At 37.5% G+C, this 19,012-nt stretch overlaps 2 protein-coding genes across 3 annotated transcripts; both read left to right on the plus strand.

The window, feature by feature from the left end:
* Window positions 1-101: 101 nt before the first annotated feature.
* Window positions 102-11,802, plus strand: spef2 (sperm flagellar 2). 2 transcript variants are annotated; one of them, XM_025005062.2, is made up of 37 exons: window positions 102-252; window positions 503-605; window positions 691-943; window positions 1,084-1,254; window positions 1,458-1,580; window positions 1,683-1,759; window positions 1,893-2,103; window positions 2,316-2,504; window positions 3,012-3,199; window positions 3,699-3,864; window positions 4,060-4,282; window positions 4,369-4,442; window positions 4,644-4,747; window positions 4,932-5,179; window positions 5,319-5,382; window positions 5,481-5,635; window positions 5,833-5,985; window positions 6,110-6,243; window positions 6,550-6,677; window positions 6,811-6,949; window positions 7,057-7,194; window positions 7,309-7,454; window positions 7,558-7,623; window positions 7,766-7,829; window positions 7,923-7,982; window positions 8,064-8,193; window positions 8,307-8,414; window positions 8,623-8,761; window positions 9,017-9,089; window positions 9,191-9,347; window positions 9,441-9,547; window positions 9,742-9,924; window positions 10,213-10,305; window positions 10,640-10,810; window positions 11,012-11,215; window positions 11,416-11,538; window positions 11,676-11,802. In XM_025005062.2, exons 1-37 carry the CDS (start codon window positions 195-197, stop codon window positions 11,700-11,702), a joined length of 4,950 nt encoding a protein of 1,649 aa, XP_024860830.1. In that variant the 5' UTR covers window positions 102-194; the 3' UTR covers window positions 11,703-11,802. The 2 variants fall into 2 exon arrangements, with proteins under 2 accessions (XP_024860830.1, XP_017267645.1); XM_017412156.3 differs by having other exon boundaries at window positions 1,926-2,103.
* A 1,003-nt stretch (window positions 11,803-12,805) lies between these two features.
* On the plus strand, window positions 12,806-18,072 carry LOC108233592 (UDP-glucuronosyltransferase 3A1). The gene is made up of 10 exons (XM_017412155.3): window positions 12,806-12,944; window positions 13,142-13,243; window positions 13,328-13,448; window positions 13,562-13,725; window positions 13,846-14,010; window positions 14,549-14,757; window positions 14,911-15,056; window positions 15,224-15,309; window positions 15,535-15,754; window positions 15,831-18,072. Exons 1-10 carry the CDS (start codon window positions 12,863-12,865, stop codon window positions 16,096-16,098), a joined length of 1,563 nt encoding a protein of 520 aa, XP_017267644.1. The 5' UTR covers window positions 12,806-12,862; the 3' UTR covers window positions 16,099-18,072.
* Window positions 18,073-19,012: the final 940 nt, after the last annotated feature.

Genomic DNA, 19,012 nt, shown 5'->3' on the forward strand with positions numbered 1-19,012 from the left:
ATTAATAAAGAATTGAGTGTCGCCATCTTGCCCCGTCGTGTGTCCCTAGGTAACCCTGTTTATGCGTCACCATGGTAACGAGACGTTAGTTTCATACGGTAGCGTCCAAGTGTTTAGCCGTTACTGGTGAGCTAAAAAAATGACTTTACTCTTAATTAAATTAAGTTTAAAGTGAAATTTACTACACATATACGATGTCAGATATATTGTGCAAGTGGCTGAATCAGGAGCTGAAGCTGTCAAAAACTTTAGGTATGTGTGACTGCGGAAATCATCGCTCTCTGTCGTAATTAAGCTAATGCTAACTCTGTCATTGATGGGCTCGTTGTGGGATTAAAATGTGTTATTCTGTGTTATGTGACAGACAACGGGAAGTCAGCGCATTTTATTCAGATGTTATGAAGCATAGATTAAAAACATGTTCGGCTGAGCCCAAAATTTCAATTCGTTTTGAACGTGGACAGAGCTCCACACATTTTGACATGGTTCACGGTATTCACAGACCCCAGGAATTTTGCCAAGGATTTTTCTAATGGTTACCTGATTGGGGAAATTCTTCACAAATACCAGATGCAGACTGATTTCAATATGTTCCTGAAGAGGGAGTAAGTTGGTCTTTTTCAAGTTACTCAAGAGAGGTGTCTAATCCTGCACCTAATTTATTAAAGTTAATCACATGTTTTGTTGTAGTACTTCCATCTCCAAGGTGAATAACTTTACTCGACTTGAGCCTACTTTAAAGCTGCTGGGGATCTCCTTCGACATAAACACAGCCCAGGATCTGATGCAGGAGAAGGAAGGTGTTGCTGCTCACCTTCTTTACCAACTTTATGTCTCACTTGAAAAGAGGAAGAAGGCAGAAATCAGCAGAACAATGATGGAAATTAATCAACCCCCAGGCAGAGCTCTTCTGCACAAAAAGGAGCACGAGATCTTCTCCTATGTAAGATTTATTTGTAGTATGTGCATGCAGTTAAAGGCTGTTGTCTGTAGATAACACAGTTTGAATCAGTTAAATAACTTCTTGCTCCTTATTGATGATCAAAAGTTTAGTAGGATTAAAATAATTTTCCTTTTACATAGAGGCTCCCTCAGGTGGTGAGACGTGATTCAGACATGAAGCTTCACAAAATTGCTCAGCAATTTGAGGATAAATGCCAGCAAGTGATCGACAGATCTATGGAAACCCAACCTATTCAGCAGAAAAGACCACTCAAAGTCCACGATAAGAAAAGAATGGAAAGTAGAGAGAAGGTACTGAAGAACTTCCAGAGTAAAAATATGTAATTACAGAATGTATATAAAGCTGTCAGTTTACATCTTTATAGTTCTTTCTCAGTGATGCAGTGCAAAGTTTTAGCTCTTTGCAGTAGTTTGTTGTTGAACAGTATTGTTATTTTATAATAGCAACACATGCCATGACCCATGTTGAGCAAGGAAGGTTTGTAATGTTGTAGGTGCTTCCTCAAGATCACAGCGACGTGACTGCTAAACAAACTGATGTGCCAAAGCCGTCTTCCTGTACTTTACATTTTAATATAAAGCAGAGACAGCAGCAACACAAAGAAAGAGAAGCCCAGGTTTGACCAGAATACAAATACTTATGTAAATAATATGTTACTTTTACAATTTACATCGTTTTGGTATTAATGCTTTGCTTTCATGACATTGTGTTCATGCAGCAAGTTCAAACTGAAATTGCTCTGTTTGAAGAAAAAAAGAAGAAACTTGTTACTTTTGGCTTTTCATGCTCCTCAAGGTAAGGGAAAAGGAAACCTTTCACTAAATTAGCACTGAATTAGTTTTATTGCTTTGCTTTTAAAATGTTTTATTAGCTAAATTTACTTTTACTGCATGAAATTTTCATATGCAAACGTTTTTTTTATTTCTAGTTGTCCACTTTTCCATGATTGTTCTCTTGATAGCATCGAACAGGACTGTGAAGGCCTTGGAAGTGAACAAAAGTTGATATTACAGTCCAATAGCGAGTATATTCGGGAGATCCGACGGCGATTGAAGGAGAATGAAATGACTTATGAGCAGAGGCGAAAAAGGGTTGACAGATTTTTGGTGGAGCAATTTATGGCTCTTGAAGCTCAGCAGGTGAAACTTTAAATTTACCTTTTTGTGAAGTCACTTGTTCATATAAAGACTGAAAACCCACAATAGAATCATAAAAATTAATTCCCCATAATGTGGCCTTATTCCTCTATTCATTTTTAGAACTTGAAGTAAATATGAGTTAAGAAAGCCTACATATTATTATCTTATTTTTTACACTTGTTATTTAACCCTAAATGCTTACTCTACTTTAGGAGGTGCAGCGAGAGGAGCAAATGGTGAGGCGTCTGACACGTCAGACGAAACAGGAACAGCGTTTGGCTGCTCAGCTGATGCAGATACGAAGGCAGAAAGAAGTGATTCTGGAGAATCGCCTTTTCAGAGAACAGCAGCACCAACAGAGAAGAGAAAAAGACTTCCAGGAAGCTCTGGACAGGGAGGCGGTAAGCTGGATTGCAAAAGAAAAGGAATGATAAACTTTCTTTTTTGGCTGTCTTAGCGATTGCATGGGTGGTGTCACAGGGAAAGTAGGAAAAAAGACACTTTTTGTGATGTGTATGTACAATTTTTTTTCGTGGTTAACACTTTGCTTAAAATGAAAATCAGCAACTTATTTTAAGCAGACACCAGAAACACAGATGCAGTATTCTCGTTAGTGCAACAATATATCACTCCAATATAATATAATGGATTTTGGGGAAAATGAGGCTATGTTATAGATTAAGGATTCATATTACAGTAGCAATATTACCTAACATTGCCTGTAAAGTAGACAACAGGGAAACCCCTTTCTTTATTCTTGCTTGTCTTGACACCTGTTTTCAATAATAATAATAATAACTACAACAGTCACTTTTATATACTTTAAAACTGATGTAGTTATAACATCAGTGAACAGTTATGCCGAGCGTCCTCCTCTGAATCCATCTTCATGCCTTGGTCTGGTATAGGTTTTGGCTCAGCAAGCTAAGTTGGCCCGTGAAGAAGACATCAAAAAGGAGCTTGAACTCAGTAACAGGATTGCTGCTGAGCGTTCTCTGAGCAGACACAAAAAGCATTTTGAGATCTGCAAAGACATTTTGGGGCAGATAGTGGACTTGGCAACCAAGATTGGAGAATATCGTCAGCTCACTGAGAAGTATGTAACACTTTCTTTAAAAAAAATGCATCGTGAATATACATATTTTATACATATATAGATATTTTGAACATCCTGAATCCTAAATCCCATCTGAAAAATGGAATTTAGGAGGTAAAGTTCAAATTGTTTATCATATTCACATTCAGTCTGTTTCAGATTGCAGTTATTACTCTCTCTGTTTCCTGTCATAATGAAATATGATATTTTTGCATATTCAATGTGCACTTCCCCCACAACTCTTGGTGATCTCTATTTTTACATTATGTGCTACATGATACTGTTTGTTTTCCACTTTTCTAAACATGGTTAGGCTGGACATTTCTGTTAAATGTTAAAATAAAATTAAAGAACTAGCTGTAAAATAAACTATTTAATTAAGATGTCACATTACATGCAATATAATTCCTTGTTCAAAGAGTCTGAACCATTTTCAGATATGTTTTCTTTTCTCAATCTTATCTTGGTGTCATGTCGTTCTTTATGCTGTTATGTTCAGTTTAATTCCAAAGAAGCTGATGAAAGAATGGAAGGAATCTTTCTTCAGAAGTCTGCCTCTTTATGAGCCCCGCAGCCAGCCAGAGTACGAGTTGTCCACTTCACAAGACCCTGCAGAGCTTAAGAAACAGAAGATTCTCAACAACCTGGATTATGATGAATACAGTGTGAGTTTAAAACAAAAGCTTAGTAATTTAAAAAATATTCACTGTCCATGTTTGTTTATATGTGGTCTGTTTTTGTCAATCATATACATTTTTCTATACAAATATAGACCAATTAACTAACTCTAGTTGCAAACATTGATAAACGTATTTTATTTCTACTGAATGCAGCAAATCTGATTTGCTTTTGGTTTTTAGAATATGGTAGGTGAATGGGCTTGGCCAAAGGAAGCAACTGAGACAAAATTACCACCAAGCCCCAGCAACATTCTTGTACACGTTGTTCAGCGACTGGAGAAAATTGTTTATCCACCCGTTATCAAATCATCCTCCCCTTCATTTGCTCACACTCCCATCAAGGCCTGCATACTGGGCAAATTTTGCTCAGGCAAGACTACCTGCCTGGCTAAGATTGCTGAAGGTATAAAATGTAAACAAGTCTTTTCTGAAAAGATTTATGCTGTCACTGAAAAATTAATGTTGAGTATGTGTGTTTCCCTACTTTAGCACTTGGTATTTGTGTTTTATCGACTGACACACTGATTGAGGAGGGACTGAAGTCTTATAAGAATGAAGAGGAGGTAAATCAGTAATTGTGCTGTTAATATAAAAGTATCTTTTTCCTTTAAGATAAATCCATAGTTTTGATTTTAAATGATTTTCAAGGACAAACTTACAATTTTTCATTCTGAAAAGTAAAAACATTTGTTCTTTAGTTTATTGTGTCTGTATGTAAAGAAAAATGTAACTTTTTCACTTTTTTTCATATGGCTTTTATACAGCTACCTACTTGTGCAACACAAGGAGTCACTGCCGAAATAGATATGAGGAAAGAAAATACCATCCCAGATGAGCTGTTAGTGGACGTTATGGTAAAAGCAATCAGGTAAAGCTAACAAATGCTGTGATACAGTCTATAAAATGTACCTATTATTTATCATGATGCTATATGCAATTGTTTTCCTTTTTGTGACATTTTTTTGTATTAAACTGAATGGAACAACCTTTTTTATGTATAAAAATAAACAGGAACCTTAAAAATACTGAAATAGTTGCTATGCCCTCAATAGTCAGATTCCAGCTCAGTCAGGTTGGATCCTGGATGGCTTTCCTTACAACATCACCCAGGCTCATCTGCTAGAGAAAGCCCTGGGCGGGTTTGTAGATGAAGTAAACGAAACTGTGAGCAAGACGACAAACCTTGCTGCAGATCCGGAGCCACCCAAACCCTCACCACGCCCTGCGCCTGTGCTAGATTTGGCTCTTCTTCTGGATATCTCCGATGAGTGTGTGGTCAGACGGGCATACAGCCACGGTGGTATGTTGCAATGATTGGAGCTTCATGCTGCGTATATGTGCGCACTCAAACATGATCTATTTGGCCTGTACATGTATGTATCCACATATGTAACTTAAACGTTAATTTTGTGTGGGTTTTTTCTCCAAACCTGGTACAGACACAAATGCAGCTGCTACAGCCTCCCAGCCCTCAGATCTGTATGTTGCACAAATTCAAAGCAGGTAACATGAACGAATCGGGTGGGAGTACTAAAGAATGTGACTGACTGTTGCTGCATGACTGTAATCACCAGTCTCTGTTACATGATTTCCTCTTAAAGGATCACAACGTTTCAGGATGCCTGTCCAGAGCTGGAGAAATGGTTTGGTGAAAATCAAAACATTTTGGCCCGTGTCAGTGCAGATGTAGATGAAGGGGAGCTTTACAGCGTGGTGGAATCCATCTTGAAGCAAGTAATCCAAAAAAGACATGAAGGTAACTTTTTGTCGTATTAGTACCCTCTCAAAAACAACTTCTCTTCATAAAAAATAAAAAATACATTATTATTAGCTATTCTTTCTACGAGACACTGATTGACCTGTTTGAACATTACAAGATGTTTAATTGTCAATATATTTTCTAAGCAGAAACATAACATTTGCTCAAAGCATTACATCATATTTCTTTTTCAGCACTTGCTGATCCTCCTGTTGAAGATGTGGTGTCCGACAATCCAAAACCACCAGAAACCCCTTTAACTCGTGCAAACCTACCAACAGCTTTTGCTGATGAAGAACCCGTCTTCACAGAATCCTGCTCCAGTCTTAAGGAGGAGAAACTCCAAAGTATATTACTTTTTTGATCCAATACTTACTGATCAAGAGCTGACTTGAACAGTTGTGATTGAAAAACACATTAGCATTGTTAATTTAAAATAAATTATTGGGTTTTTTTTTGCTTACACAATAGGACACACTGGAAATGTGTCACCTTCCTCAGTGTCCAATGAGGACAATCATGAAGTTTCCAAGGACCAGTCAGAGACCCCCTCTTCAGCCCCAGGTTCAGCCTGTCAGCTCTTCGTGGATGAACCCCTTCCTTTGGTAGGATCTATCTTATATATATATACTTCTAAACTCTGGCTTTTCTATACGCGTTAGTTATGTCTGTTACATAAAATACAACAATCAGATGTACTCTACCATGTCTCCTTTTTACAACATTTAGTTTGTTGGCCTGCAGTCCCCTAAATGTCAGCGTTATTGGACAGGGAAAAAAAAAAAGTTAGAATGTCTTTGATAAATATGCTGTTATACATCTTTGTTTTTTTTTTTGTTTTTGTTTTTTATTTCCTCTCCTTACCTTACCCCCAACTTTGTTCATGCCTTCCTCTCCTTCTCTACTTCCAGGAGACAGCAGAGTACCTTTGCTCTTACTGGGACATGATATGTGAGTCTTATGTGGACAATATAAAGCAAGTAATGGAGCAGCTGCGCTCACAACTTACTGCTATTGATTTGGACTTTTTCAATATCAGGTATTATACCAAGCCTTTTAGGTAGTAAGATTTACAGCTAAATATGGATATGTGTAAGAACTCCCATTGTATGCATTTTTCTACATCTTATTTTGTACAACATCCATCCATCCATTTTCTTGATGTTGTTTAGAGAGAGATACAAGCATTACTTGGGTCGCCCTGACTTGAAGCAGGAATTAGTTTCTCCGTGGCAGAAGGAGTTCAATAGCATACAGGATGATATGAGAGAAGACGAGGACACCAAAGCAGAGCTACATCTGAGACTGGATGTGAGATGATTTTGTGATGTTCTGTATTTATAATACTAACGCAAACAAAGTAGCCTTTTGTCTTTTAAAAAAATAAATAGACTGAAGTGGTTCTGATATGTGAGCAGGAATTACGTGAACGACTGTGGGACATTATTGATCACCGTAAAGAGGAAAATGAGCAAGAGAGGGCCACCCTCACAAGTAATGGCTGGCTGGAAGCACACACTGCTCTCCTTTTGAACCACCACTCTATACTCATTCAGGTAATGTCACAACTTTGATTTAACCATTTGGTTAAAGATTTTTAGTTGCCCATTTCAATTCTGAAGTTTAAATGCTGCTTAAAACTGTATTAATGGATTGATTATGTTGTACAGATAGAGCTGAACCGTTTTTGGGAAACACTCTGTCTTCTAAGGGTCTACTATTGGAGCATGCACATGCAGGAGCCTCTTAAACCAGTCTCCAACTTTTGTCATATCTCTTTGCTTAAAACCCCTGGAAATACAGATCAGGATGAGAGGCGAGAAACTCACTGTTAATACCACCTTACAAGATAATGAAAAGACAAGTTTGTAAAAAAAAATTATGAATGTTGATAGTGAAAGTTGTTGTTTTATTAACAGTAAGGAGGCACCAAGCAGAAGGGCACAGAGTCAGATGGATAATAGAAGGGACAAGAAAACAAAACTGTAAGTAAGAGGAACAGCTACACAGTGTTATCTGTCTGTTTGATGTCCAACCAAACGCTTTGACATATATCACACAGTAAATACACAGTATAACAGCATATAGGCACAGTTTTTCCCTTTTATAAAGTGTTCTCTCTCACAGACGTCCTGACTCTACAGAGGCGACCTCCAAGGTGGCAGGCCATGCTCAGCCAGAACCTGAAAAGGTCAGATTTCCCGCCACGCTAACATGAAATAATTCATGGAGCAACATTTTGATCCACAATCAGAATAGTGACTCTTTGCATTGCCTTCTCTAGCCATCACATGAGAAATTCGTCTCAGACTATGAGGAGGCCCTTAAAGCCATCAGCACATCGGTAATGTTCCGTGTGTGTGCGTAAGTGCTAAAAACTATATGCAGCATACGTTTTATTTCTGATGTTTTTGCAAATGTGCAGGTGGCAGCAGAAACCCAGCAGAGGGAGACAAAGGAGCAGAAGGAAAAAGAAAAAGAAAAGACAACGGACAAGAAATCTGCAAGTGCAAAAAAAGCTAAAAAAGAAAAGAATTCAGCTCAAAAACAGATGGGTATGAATCTAAGAGAACTAAAAAGTTATATTATAACAAGACATTGTATTTTTTAAATTGGTTTTTCCCATCATTATCTTTTTTCTCTCAACTTTATTCTTTACTCGAACCAGGGGATGACGCAGAGAAGACACAGGCTCAAACCCCCTCAGAGATGACTCATGATCAAGAAATTAGAGAGAAAATACATAAAGAATATACAGCCGCACTAATTCATGAGGGTATGTATGCACATATAAACACTTTAAACTGTCATAATAACATACTTTCAAATACTCAAATGTTTATGTGGCACTCTAAAACATCCAGGTTTGTATGTGTTAAAGTTTGTTTATGTACTTAGTTGCGCTTGTGTACACACAGTACATGTGATTGTGTGTTTATAGTCAGTTTTTTGTGTTCCTCTTTATGTATGATTGTATTTTCTAGAGGATGCAACAAAGGTGCGCATTGAGCTGGTAAAAGATCACGGTCTGGTCATGGTACACTCCCTTGAAACCAGAGCACATGAGATTTTTACAAACATGGAAAAGCGGTTTCAAGGACGCTATCTGTCAGAAATGAAGTGGTATGATATATGAGCACCTATTATTATATGTTACATGTTGGATGATTCAGCCCAGTGTGCTAGAATATTTAACATAACATAATTTAACACAATTGTTTATAATTAACAGCTCCATTTATTTGTTCACCTTGTTTTCTCATATTGTATATTGAATGAAAACTTTAGTTTCAAATTCACAAAACACAACTGTTATTAAAAACCTTTGTAAATGTTTCTGTTGTGAGACATTTTGTGTGTCACTCTCTCCTTTTCTAGCATTGACCAACTATCAGAGGTGGTTCGCCATGTTATAGAGACTGGTGCTAAGCTGCAGGATGAGCTGGTGTTGGTTTGTACAGCCTTTCAATTGTGTTAATGTCTATGTCATTATTCAAAATTCAACTTCTCAAATGTTATTTGACAATGTTTTTTTTTCTTTTTTTACTCCAGGAAGGCTGTGATTTCTATTTGAATGGAGACTGTCATTTGGTAGCAAGTCCAACCCCTCCTCCTCGTCCACCTCCTTTTGAGAATCCATTGCGATCCACACCAACTATTGCTCAGTTGGAATCACTATACCATCAGCTACGCAACATTGCTCCATCAGGTGCAGACAAAGAACAAAACTAGTTACCGTAATTGTTAAGTTTATGAAAGCCAGCATTAATTTTCTCTCTCTGTTTTTTTTATTTATTTTCAGGTCTTATGTCCAGCTTTGAGTTCTCTGCTTTACTTGAAGACACAGTTTCCACCAGCAGAGGCAGAAACACCCTGCCTCAGCCCTGGATAAATATGAATGAAACTCAGGTATGCAGAACAAAATCTTCTAAAGTTAAATAAGTGGTGTGATACTGTACATCTAACATGTTCATGGAACTTCACACAAAGATGTATTTCTTTTTCAGACTTTTTTTTTTTGTTCTGTAGTCATCTTTTTATATCCTTTGTTGTCATATTACTTTATTCTAATGAACAATAAAGAACTTATTATGTGTTTTCAGTTGATAGAGATTGTATCTTTGATAATGGACGAGTTTGAGCTGATAGACTGGCGGCGGTTTCTACTTAGTGCTGCCCTTCCTTGGCCGTTTCCCTCACTGACACAGCTGCTGGATGTGCTGCAACATTTCAGAACAGCAGATGCTGATGGCACAGGCTATGTAAACCAGGAACAGTATCTGCAGGTCAGTGCTATCCTGGATTCTGGTTTACTAGTTAGACATTTTGATTATGTTTACATGAAATTCTTGTTTTATGGATAAACTTGCATGTTAAAGTTTGAAACCCCTTAAATACCTTGTGCAATAACTGTGCTAGGTCTCTTTACTGCAGTAAGTTTTTGTTCCTGTAGATGTGAGATCATATTTTTCATTAAACTGAATCAAACATATAAGGGAACATAATATAAAACTGTAACTCCCCAGTTATAAAAACTAATTGCTAAATTGCCCTTTTTTTCTCATTTGCAACAGACAGAATTATGGTTTTCCAGTGAGACTGTCCAGAATGTTCCTGATGACCCGTCAGAGCCTTTACCGTACAGCCGTCTGGCTAACCTGCGCAAGGTAAAAGGTCATAATATCACTCAATTAATCATCATCCTGAAGATATTTAGAGGGAATACATAACCATATCAAGATATCAGCCCATGTAGACAGAACAGTTCAACTCTCTTTCACCACTTTCATCCACTTTCTCTTAAAAAACAACCTAAACACAAGCTTTACAAAAGTACAATCAAACAAAAGAAAAGACTCCACTTACTGTAAAAATATAACATAGTACTCAAACTGAGAAATGTTTTAGTCCCTTGTGTTTACAGTTAAAATAAAAAGCATCATCATCAAAGCTGAAGGCAATTAGCAAAGATGTTTGTGTCTCCTTGTCTTCTTCTCGTAGTTCTTTTTCCAGCTGTTTGCAGACCACTCCATGTCTCCTCCTCGCCTGGATTATGTGTCCATGCTGCAGTACTTTGCAGCTGACCCCAACCCTCGACAGGGTTTCATCAGAGCTCTTAGTTTGGTGTTAGGACAATATCTTCATCAGCCTCCATCAAGCCTTCTAGTAAAGGTGAGAAGATAAGTGAATAAAATCCAGTTCAAATACTTTCCTCTTTTTGACTTCTGTTACCAAATGCAACATTGTTTTCTCTCAATAATGAGCTTAAAGGGGCCAAAGTAATAACAGAAACAAGTTAAATGATTTTCAAGTTGATTTTCTAAGAGAATGTTCTAATTTTTTTTATGACTTGTCTTGTGTCATGTATTGTAGTCTATGCCGAGTTTAGAAGAAGCCTCCTTAGATTTTAACGGAGACTGCCTGGAAGAAGATTCCCTGTTTGTATCAAGCTGTTTTTTTAGGGATCAGGAAGTGTCAATTCCTGCTCTCCTAAATGTTATCTGCCACAAAGTTGTCAAGATGAAAGACAACACCCCCCTTCCTCCTGGCTGCCTCAGTCAGGAGGAGCATACACAGGTACTCCCTTTGGAATTTTAAACAAACATTTATCGAAATACAAAAAAAAAGATACATAAGTGCTAAAACATATATGTTGCTTCTCAGTGCAAAGTTTTGTCTACAGTTTCTTTAAAATTAAATTGAAAATAATTGCTTACCATACTGTTAAAATAAAGTCTTCTGTCACATTAATGCAGTTTATCTCTGCTGTCCTTTAGCACCTGGTTAATGTGTTCAGAGAGCTGGAATATAGTCCCGAGGACTCTGTCCCGTTCTCTGTTCTTTCTAAGCATCCTTACACACAAATGCTGATAGAAACCTCAACACAATACCAGCTTGTTGTAAGTTTTCCATATTCACTTGTGTATTATTATTTGTCCCCTTATTCTGAAACATGTATTTGATTGGAGAAATACCCAGAATCATCACCATCATGTCTGAAAAGTTGTTTGTCTCTGGTTCATCTTTTGTCTTTCAGAACATTCATAACGTGCTGCTTGGATGAAGAACGCTGAAGGAGAAGCTTTTTTTTTCAGTTTTCACTTCATTGTTAAATAAAAACAAGATATGCCAACATACCTTGATTCATTACACAGAAGTGACTGTAACTGAATCTGATAGCTGGAATTACATCATGTTTGAAATGTCAACTATCACCTCAGTGATAGGATTGACCCTTCTATCTTGCCTTTTCTTTTTTTTCACGCATTCCAGGAGTTTTTCTGACTGACTTGCTTTTCTAATGACCTTCCTAAAGGACCAGTTGCACTTACAATGAGGGCATTGTCCAGGATAACCTGCATGTCAAGCTCGACTTGCCAGTTACGGCCCCAAGACACATGCAACACTATCAGCCCTAACACAAATATGTTCTTCACATTCTGCATTTAAATTAGGAACAGAAATGTGAAGGATGAACTGCATATTTGTGTTACCAGATTAAAGAAGGTTTAGATATTTATATGTGTAAATAAATGTATATAATCTGTCAAGATGATCTCATCTGTTACCAAAGTAAAAACAGGCAGTTTGTTCATTCATTCATTGTTCATACCTGCTTTATTCTGCTCAGTATCACAGTTTATCCTGGCTGTCAGTGAGCATGAGATGGACTAAACCCTGGACAGATCGCCAGTCCATCCCATCAATCATTACATCTAAATAATTCTCATCATTAGGATCTTTGTGGTTTTATTAAGTAGGTCAAAGTTGTTTTCACTGAAAAGGCTTTAGAGATTTCTACTCCTATCATTATTTCTGTTTGTTGAATTTCATACAATGAGGGTTTGGGGAAGCCTTCAGCCCCCAGTCACACCACCCATTCCCTCCCTTTCACTGCAGGTCCAGCGCTCTTGGTCTTCTCATTGTCTGATTTTAGAGAACACAGAGCAACTCACATGAGACATATACACAAAAACGTACTTGTGAACAGGGAAAAATCAGTTCCTTCACATTGGACTTTTCAGATATTTTTACAAGACAAATCAGAATGAATACATTCTGAATATTCTAAATACGGACTGGGAATTTGGTTAAAGTAATGTAAAAGTTTACTTTTTGGGAGAATTGTTCGTTTTTTTGTCAGCAGGGTTTTCATTCCAGCTTACTTTTGATCTGGATAAGAACAACTTTGGCTGAAGGTCATTGCTTGCTGCTAATAACAGCATGGGGATTGTATTTTGGACATTCTTTCTTGTGGTTCTTCCAGTGCTTCAGTCTGCCAAGATTCTGACTGTCTGTCTGATTGGTGAGTAAAATGGAGTAGGAGTTGTGAAATTGCCCTTTACCATTTGTAACAGAAATCTTTTTAGTTAGGAACAAAATTTAGGGAAACACACTATATGCTACAAATTATTACAATAATTAAAAATGCTAATTTATAAGAATTATTTTAGGCAGTAAATCAGTGAAGGAGTAATTATCATTCCCTTTTCTCTTTCACAGGAGGAAGCCACTACTTGTTGTTAGATGAAATATCTCATAACTTACACCAACAAGGTCATGACGTCCACATGCTCTTGCAGCTGGGCACCCCAGTTATTACAGGTATTTTGTTTGTATTTAGAATCACTTAAACTTACTAAAACTGTAATATTGTTGAGAATGAAAGCAAACTCCTGCTCCTGCCAGGTTTTTCCTACACAGCACGTGCAGACAGTTACAAAAGAAGCACATGGTCCTTAGGAGAAAAGTACATCAACGAATACAATGACTGGTTTCTGGAGCAACAAACACAGTTTTTACTGGGAAGGTAGCTCATATTTTAGTGAACTTGATTGGATAAAAAGACAACATCTTGTGGCTGTTGCATTAGTGACACAACTTGTTTCTCAAACATTTTTGGTTTTCCTTTCTTCCTCTCAGGGAGAGCTTTAATGGCTTTCTAAACTTCATGAGGCACCTCTCGTTCCAGTGTGATAAGCTACTGGGGGACAAAGAAATAATAACTTCCCTCCAAAAGGAACAGTTTGATATCACCATCCTTGATGCTTTTAACCCCTGTTCCTTCATCCTGGCTCACAAACTGGGTATCACTTTTGGTTATGTCATTGTTACACCTCATTTTTTTAATTTTGAAATACAGACACCTCATGAGTGAATGCACATTTTTTCACACAATTCCTTTCTTTACTCTTTATTGACTTCAGGTGTCCAGTACATAGCTTTTTATCCAGGTCCTTTGAATGGTCCTCTGTCCATCACTCTTCCCAGCCCAGTGTCCTACGTCCCTGTCTTCAGCTCCCAACTGTCCGACCACATGAACCTCTGGGGTCGGGCAAAAAATTTCTTCTACTCTCTGTTGTCACCTATAGGTAAGAATTTTGTTACAGTGAAATTCATGTATTGCTAAGGGTATTCACATTTTTATAATACATATCTTCATGACACGCTTTATCACTGGCACTTTGTACAAATTAATATTTTAAGTGTGCAAACTTATAGATACCAGTTATATATCAGAAATTCTACTCTACGCTCACTGATTACAAACTCCCTCTGGAGTGGTACTTCTACAGTAGTATTAGTATTAATTATGGGATGTCTCTCAGTTTGGTTTGTGTCTTCAGTAGGCTACATTGGAAGAAAGATTTCTCTTATTTTCTAGCATCTCCCTATTTTAATTTCCCATTTCTTACAAACAGAACGCTCTGAGCTTATTTATAAAACTTGCCTTAAAAAGATTTAATTATAACTTTTGAAAAAGAAAAATGCAGACTCATATTCTTCAGTTCTTAGGATTATTATAACTTGAATTATTGAGAATATTTAACAACATACAAAAAATAAAACTGTTATACATTATATAGCTACGCTTTTTGTAAGTTTACACTATTTTATTTTATGTCAAAGGACAGGAACTGGTCTGGTCGGTCTTTAGGGAGGTAGCTGAGCGTCACCTTGAGTCAGGCCCACCCTCTGGTGGGCTGAATGAGTTACACCAAGGAGCAGAACTCTGGGCTTTCAACACTGACTTTTCACTGGAATACCCTCAGCCTCTTATGCCTTACGCTGTGCTGGTGGGAGGACTACTGGATAAAGTCGCCAAGCCTTTGGAGCAGGTCTCTTCTCTTAATATCTATCAAAAATGTAACTATCAGCCACCAATTTCTAATCTAAAGTTCATTTTTGACTCTGGGTGCCTGTCTGTACTCACATCATGTTTATTTGTCAGCCTTCTCACTATATATTTTTTTACTTTTCCCATCCTACAGGAGCTTGAATTATGGATCTCCAGTTTTGGAGAGACAGGTTTTATTGTAGTGTCTCTTGGATCGATGGTGTCCTCGGTGTCTGTGGATCCTCTGCTTGTGGAACTAGTGGCGGGCTTCTCCATGATCCCACAGGGGGTACTCTGGAGGTACATTAAAGTTCACATAGGGATGAAAAGTATCACTTTTAACATTGTGACGTAAATCTGAAGGTATAAACATGGATGAATAAAAAAAATGTACAGCAAAATCTGTAATTTTAGCTCATTTCTAGACGTGGAATGTTTCTTCACTTCTGGTATTTTTTTGTTTTTAGGTATGACTCTCACAAATGGCCGTCTCATCTGAACAGACCTCCCAATCTCAAGCTGTTAAACTGGCTGCCTATTAATGATCTGCTAGGTAGGAACAGTTGCCTTCAGTAGACCGATTTCAGAGAATAATGAGTAATGAATTAACGTACTTAAAATTGACACATTTTGGGAATGCTTGAGTTTGCTTGGTATTAAATAATGACCTTTAAGGCAGACTTCTCTTATTTTTAAGCTGATTCATGTTTGGCTTGATAAAACCCTCTAACCTTCTTTATGAGGAAGTAATTTTACTATATTTTCATGTTTTTATCAGGGCACAAAAAAGTGCGTCTCTTTATCACCCATGGGGGGCAAAACAGCCTGCTCCAGGTAGTGTACCACGCGGTTCCTGTGCTGGGAGTTCCTCTGTTTGGAGATCAGTTTGATAATTTGGTGAGAGCTGAAACAAAAGGACTTGGCCTCACCATCAACCCCAAACACATCACCAGAGAACTGCTCAGAACCACCATTCAAAGCCTTATACAAGACCTCAGGTACATGAATGGATGACTGGGTGTTTGTACAGTGTAGAAATGTACAGTATGTAACTTCTCCGTCTTCTTCTTTCAGGTTCAAGTCTTCAGCTTTGTCCCTCAGCAGGATCCATAGATCCCATCCCATCCCTCCTGCCCTTCGGTTCACCCAGTGGGTGGAGCACATTCTGAACAGTGGAGGCGGAGCTCATTTGAAGCCAGTTTCACTAACACAACCATGGTACCAGCGATACCTGTTGGACCTGGTGCTTCTTTTCTGCCTGGCGCTTTTTGGACCTGCAGTTCTTTGTTGGACTTTGTGCAGGACCAAGAATAACACAGATAAACACAAAAAAACACAATAGACATTTCACTGATTTCTTTTGAGATTCTTTAGATTTTCACCTCAGTTCTGATTTATTAACTGTACAAATACAAGAACGTGTCAGTTTCTCCATTTGCAAATTATGCAAATGCTCAGTAAATAAGCTATTGTTATCACAAATCTTTAAATTCATCTTTAAGTAAATAAATCAGTGCCGACAAATTCACTGTTCCCATTTTCCTCACAGCCTCACCACCCCCCTTCTTCACTTTTTATTTTACTTTAACTAAAACCTAGAACCTTAGAAAGTCATACTTTAATGCCTAACATTGTTTTGATTTAATCACATACTCTTAGTGTAATTTTTTTCATTTTCACTCGGGGTAACACCAGTAATGCTAAGTGTCCTCCCCTCTCCCCTCCCAGCGCCATCAAGTCTGACAGACATCTTTTGTGTTGCAGCGCCATGTTGTCCAGCGCCTCTGTGTTGCTTTGACCTGACAGCATCGCGTGCAGGGATGGCTGACAGTTTGCAGACAAACCTGCCTGAAAATATATGCTTTAAAACACAAGTTTTGTTTTTTGGTGTGTGTGTATTTTTGCAGAGTTATTAACAGCAGCAAAACCACATCAGGTAGCTGAATGATTAGCTCGTAAAATTTGCTATGCAGATTTTGTTTAGTTGTGTTTTGGCAAACAAATCATTTTAACAGTGGTACCACACACCTGAATCCTTAAAATCTGCAAGGCCTGTGTACGACTTATGGAATATGATAGTAGTTCAGTGTTATGGTCTACTAGCTCTCAACCAGCAGCACCACCTGCAAGTCTCAACTTTGACCCAACACCCTCCTCTGAGTCTCCTTCCCCTTCTTAAACAAGACACAAAAGCACACAACTCTGTTCACGGTCAGTGCTCTGGTCATGGTTAAAAACAGCTTGGACCTTAGAGGACCCCATCCCCTCTCTGTTCCTCTCCTCACATCTGTGTTGGGGGTTAGCTGCTGGGAAAATATAGATTAGCACAGAAATAATGACCAATTAGGACAGCCTGTTCTCTGTCCATTCAGCTGTCCGATCCTTCATTCCTGTCCTGCGTCTCATTTGTCTGTTTGTCTGGCAGCTGGTGGTGCCAGTGAGTCTTCCTCTGTCTCGCACGCAAACCAAAACAGGCAAAGTATCAAGGACAGAGCCAGTTGGAGATAAAAAAAGGAAAACAAAACCAAACTAAGGGTTCCAAATTAGGCACCAATCATTGTAAATATGTCTGGTAAAGGACAGGAGTCTTCCCCAGCTGGTGCAGGTTATTTCCTGCATTATAAACGCTCACACCTCTTATAAACTTTAAATGATCGGTTTAACTAGTTTCTCAATATTGAAAATGAAAAATGGAGAACCAGAAAGAACATACAAACTCCCCACAAGGACCCCATTTATGAAAATTTCAGTCCCATATAGAGGTATTATTACTGTAACTTAAAATACCTTTAAGTTCTTAAGTATTTTTTTAATGGGGTCCTTGTGTGGAGTCTGCATGTTTCTGAAGCAAGTGGACGTTGACCATTTATCTTCCCTGAGAAATATCTTTTTCTGTGTGTTTTTTAAGGCTCTAACATTACCCATATTTGCTGCTTGAGTAATTATTATTTTCTGACAGTAAAAAGTAGACTGTAAAACAAAGTAAGATCTGAACATACAGTACACATTAAGACTTTAACCAGTGCCGTGTTCTGATGTTTATGGCTTAGAGCCCCATCTACTGACTTTAGGGGAAAAAAAGTTGATCATGAAGCTGTACTTGAATTGAGGTTTGCTAAACCAGTGCAATGCAGATATGTTTCCTAAATGTTATAATCTGTTACATTGCCATCATTATGTGTTATTGTACTTAAATAACGATAAAGATACAGGTTTTTCATTTTGATATCTACAAGATTTCAGAGCAGAAATTTTGTAGTTTTTACTTTTATTTTTTTTTAACTATTAGCTTTAATAAAATGGGCTTTCTAAAAGTTTGAAATTTCTGTAGTTCAGTATTTATTTACTTAGCACCTTTCATACAAAATGTTTTACACCAAAATTATAAAATAAAAATATTTTTCACACCTAACTTTTCAAAAGGATATGAAATTTTAGCGAGGTTACTGTTACTGAACCCTAAAATTATTAATTTTAAATCGTCCAAAATCAACCATGAAGGCGCAATTTTATTTTATAGGATTTAAGTGGGTCTACTCTATTTCTGTCGCCGGCGCACGGCCCGGCTAGAAAGGACGATGACGCGTTAAGAAGATGTAAGGAAGGAGTTTATTTATTTCTTTTGACGAAAAGGTGTCGGTGAGAAGAGCAATTTTTTTTAACTTTTATTCTTTTTATAAAGTTTAATTTTATTTTAAATACAATCACCTGTAGAGATCCACCAAATTCTCTTCAATTCCTTCACAAACACGTGTCTTTTAAAAATCTGCTTCAGCTCTATTTTTACCCTACTATTCTACCACATTTAGCTTTTAGCGCCATTTTGCTACTTTTACCTTTCAGCTCCAGTTATACAAATTTTAGCTTTTAGCTCTGATTTATCTAATTTTAGCTTCTAATTACAGTTTTACTATTTTTAACTTTTGGACACTGCAGTGCCGATTTGAGTTCTGTTCTGTTTGTTTTAACAACTCATTTTCAGCTTTTTATTACACACATCTAGCAAAATCACTCTGCATGTTTCTCTAGTTATCCCTGCTTTATTAACAGATAACATAAATTAAGACTCAGGAAATCATTTGTTAGGTGATCCACAGCCTGGAATTTGTCTTACTCAACAGACCAGATGACTTAGTTAATTGGTGTTATATTAAATTTTGATTTTGGCGTCGAAATCAACCTGTTATGTTTGCTAAAATGTATGTAATCGTTTTACATAATGTGTAGACTCCACCTGCGCGCCTGCGCGTACGCCG

The sequence above is a fragment of the Kryptolebias marmoratus genome, linkage group LG1 (genome assembly GCF_001649575.2).
Source record: "Kryptolebias marmoratus isolate JLee-2015 linkage group LG1, ASM164957v2, whole genome shotgun sequence".
In the NCBI taxonomy this organism is placed as follows: domain Eukaryota; kingdom Metazoa; phylum Chordata; class Actinopteri; order Cyprinodontiformes; family Rivulidae; genus Kryptolebias; species Kryptolebias marmoratus.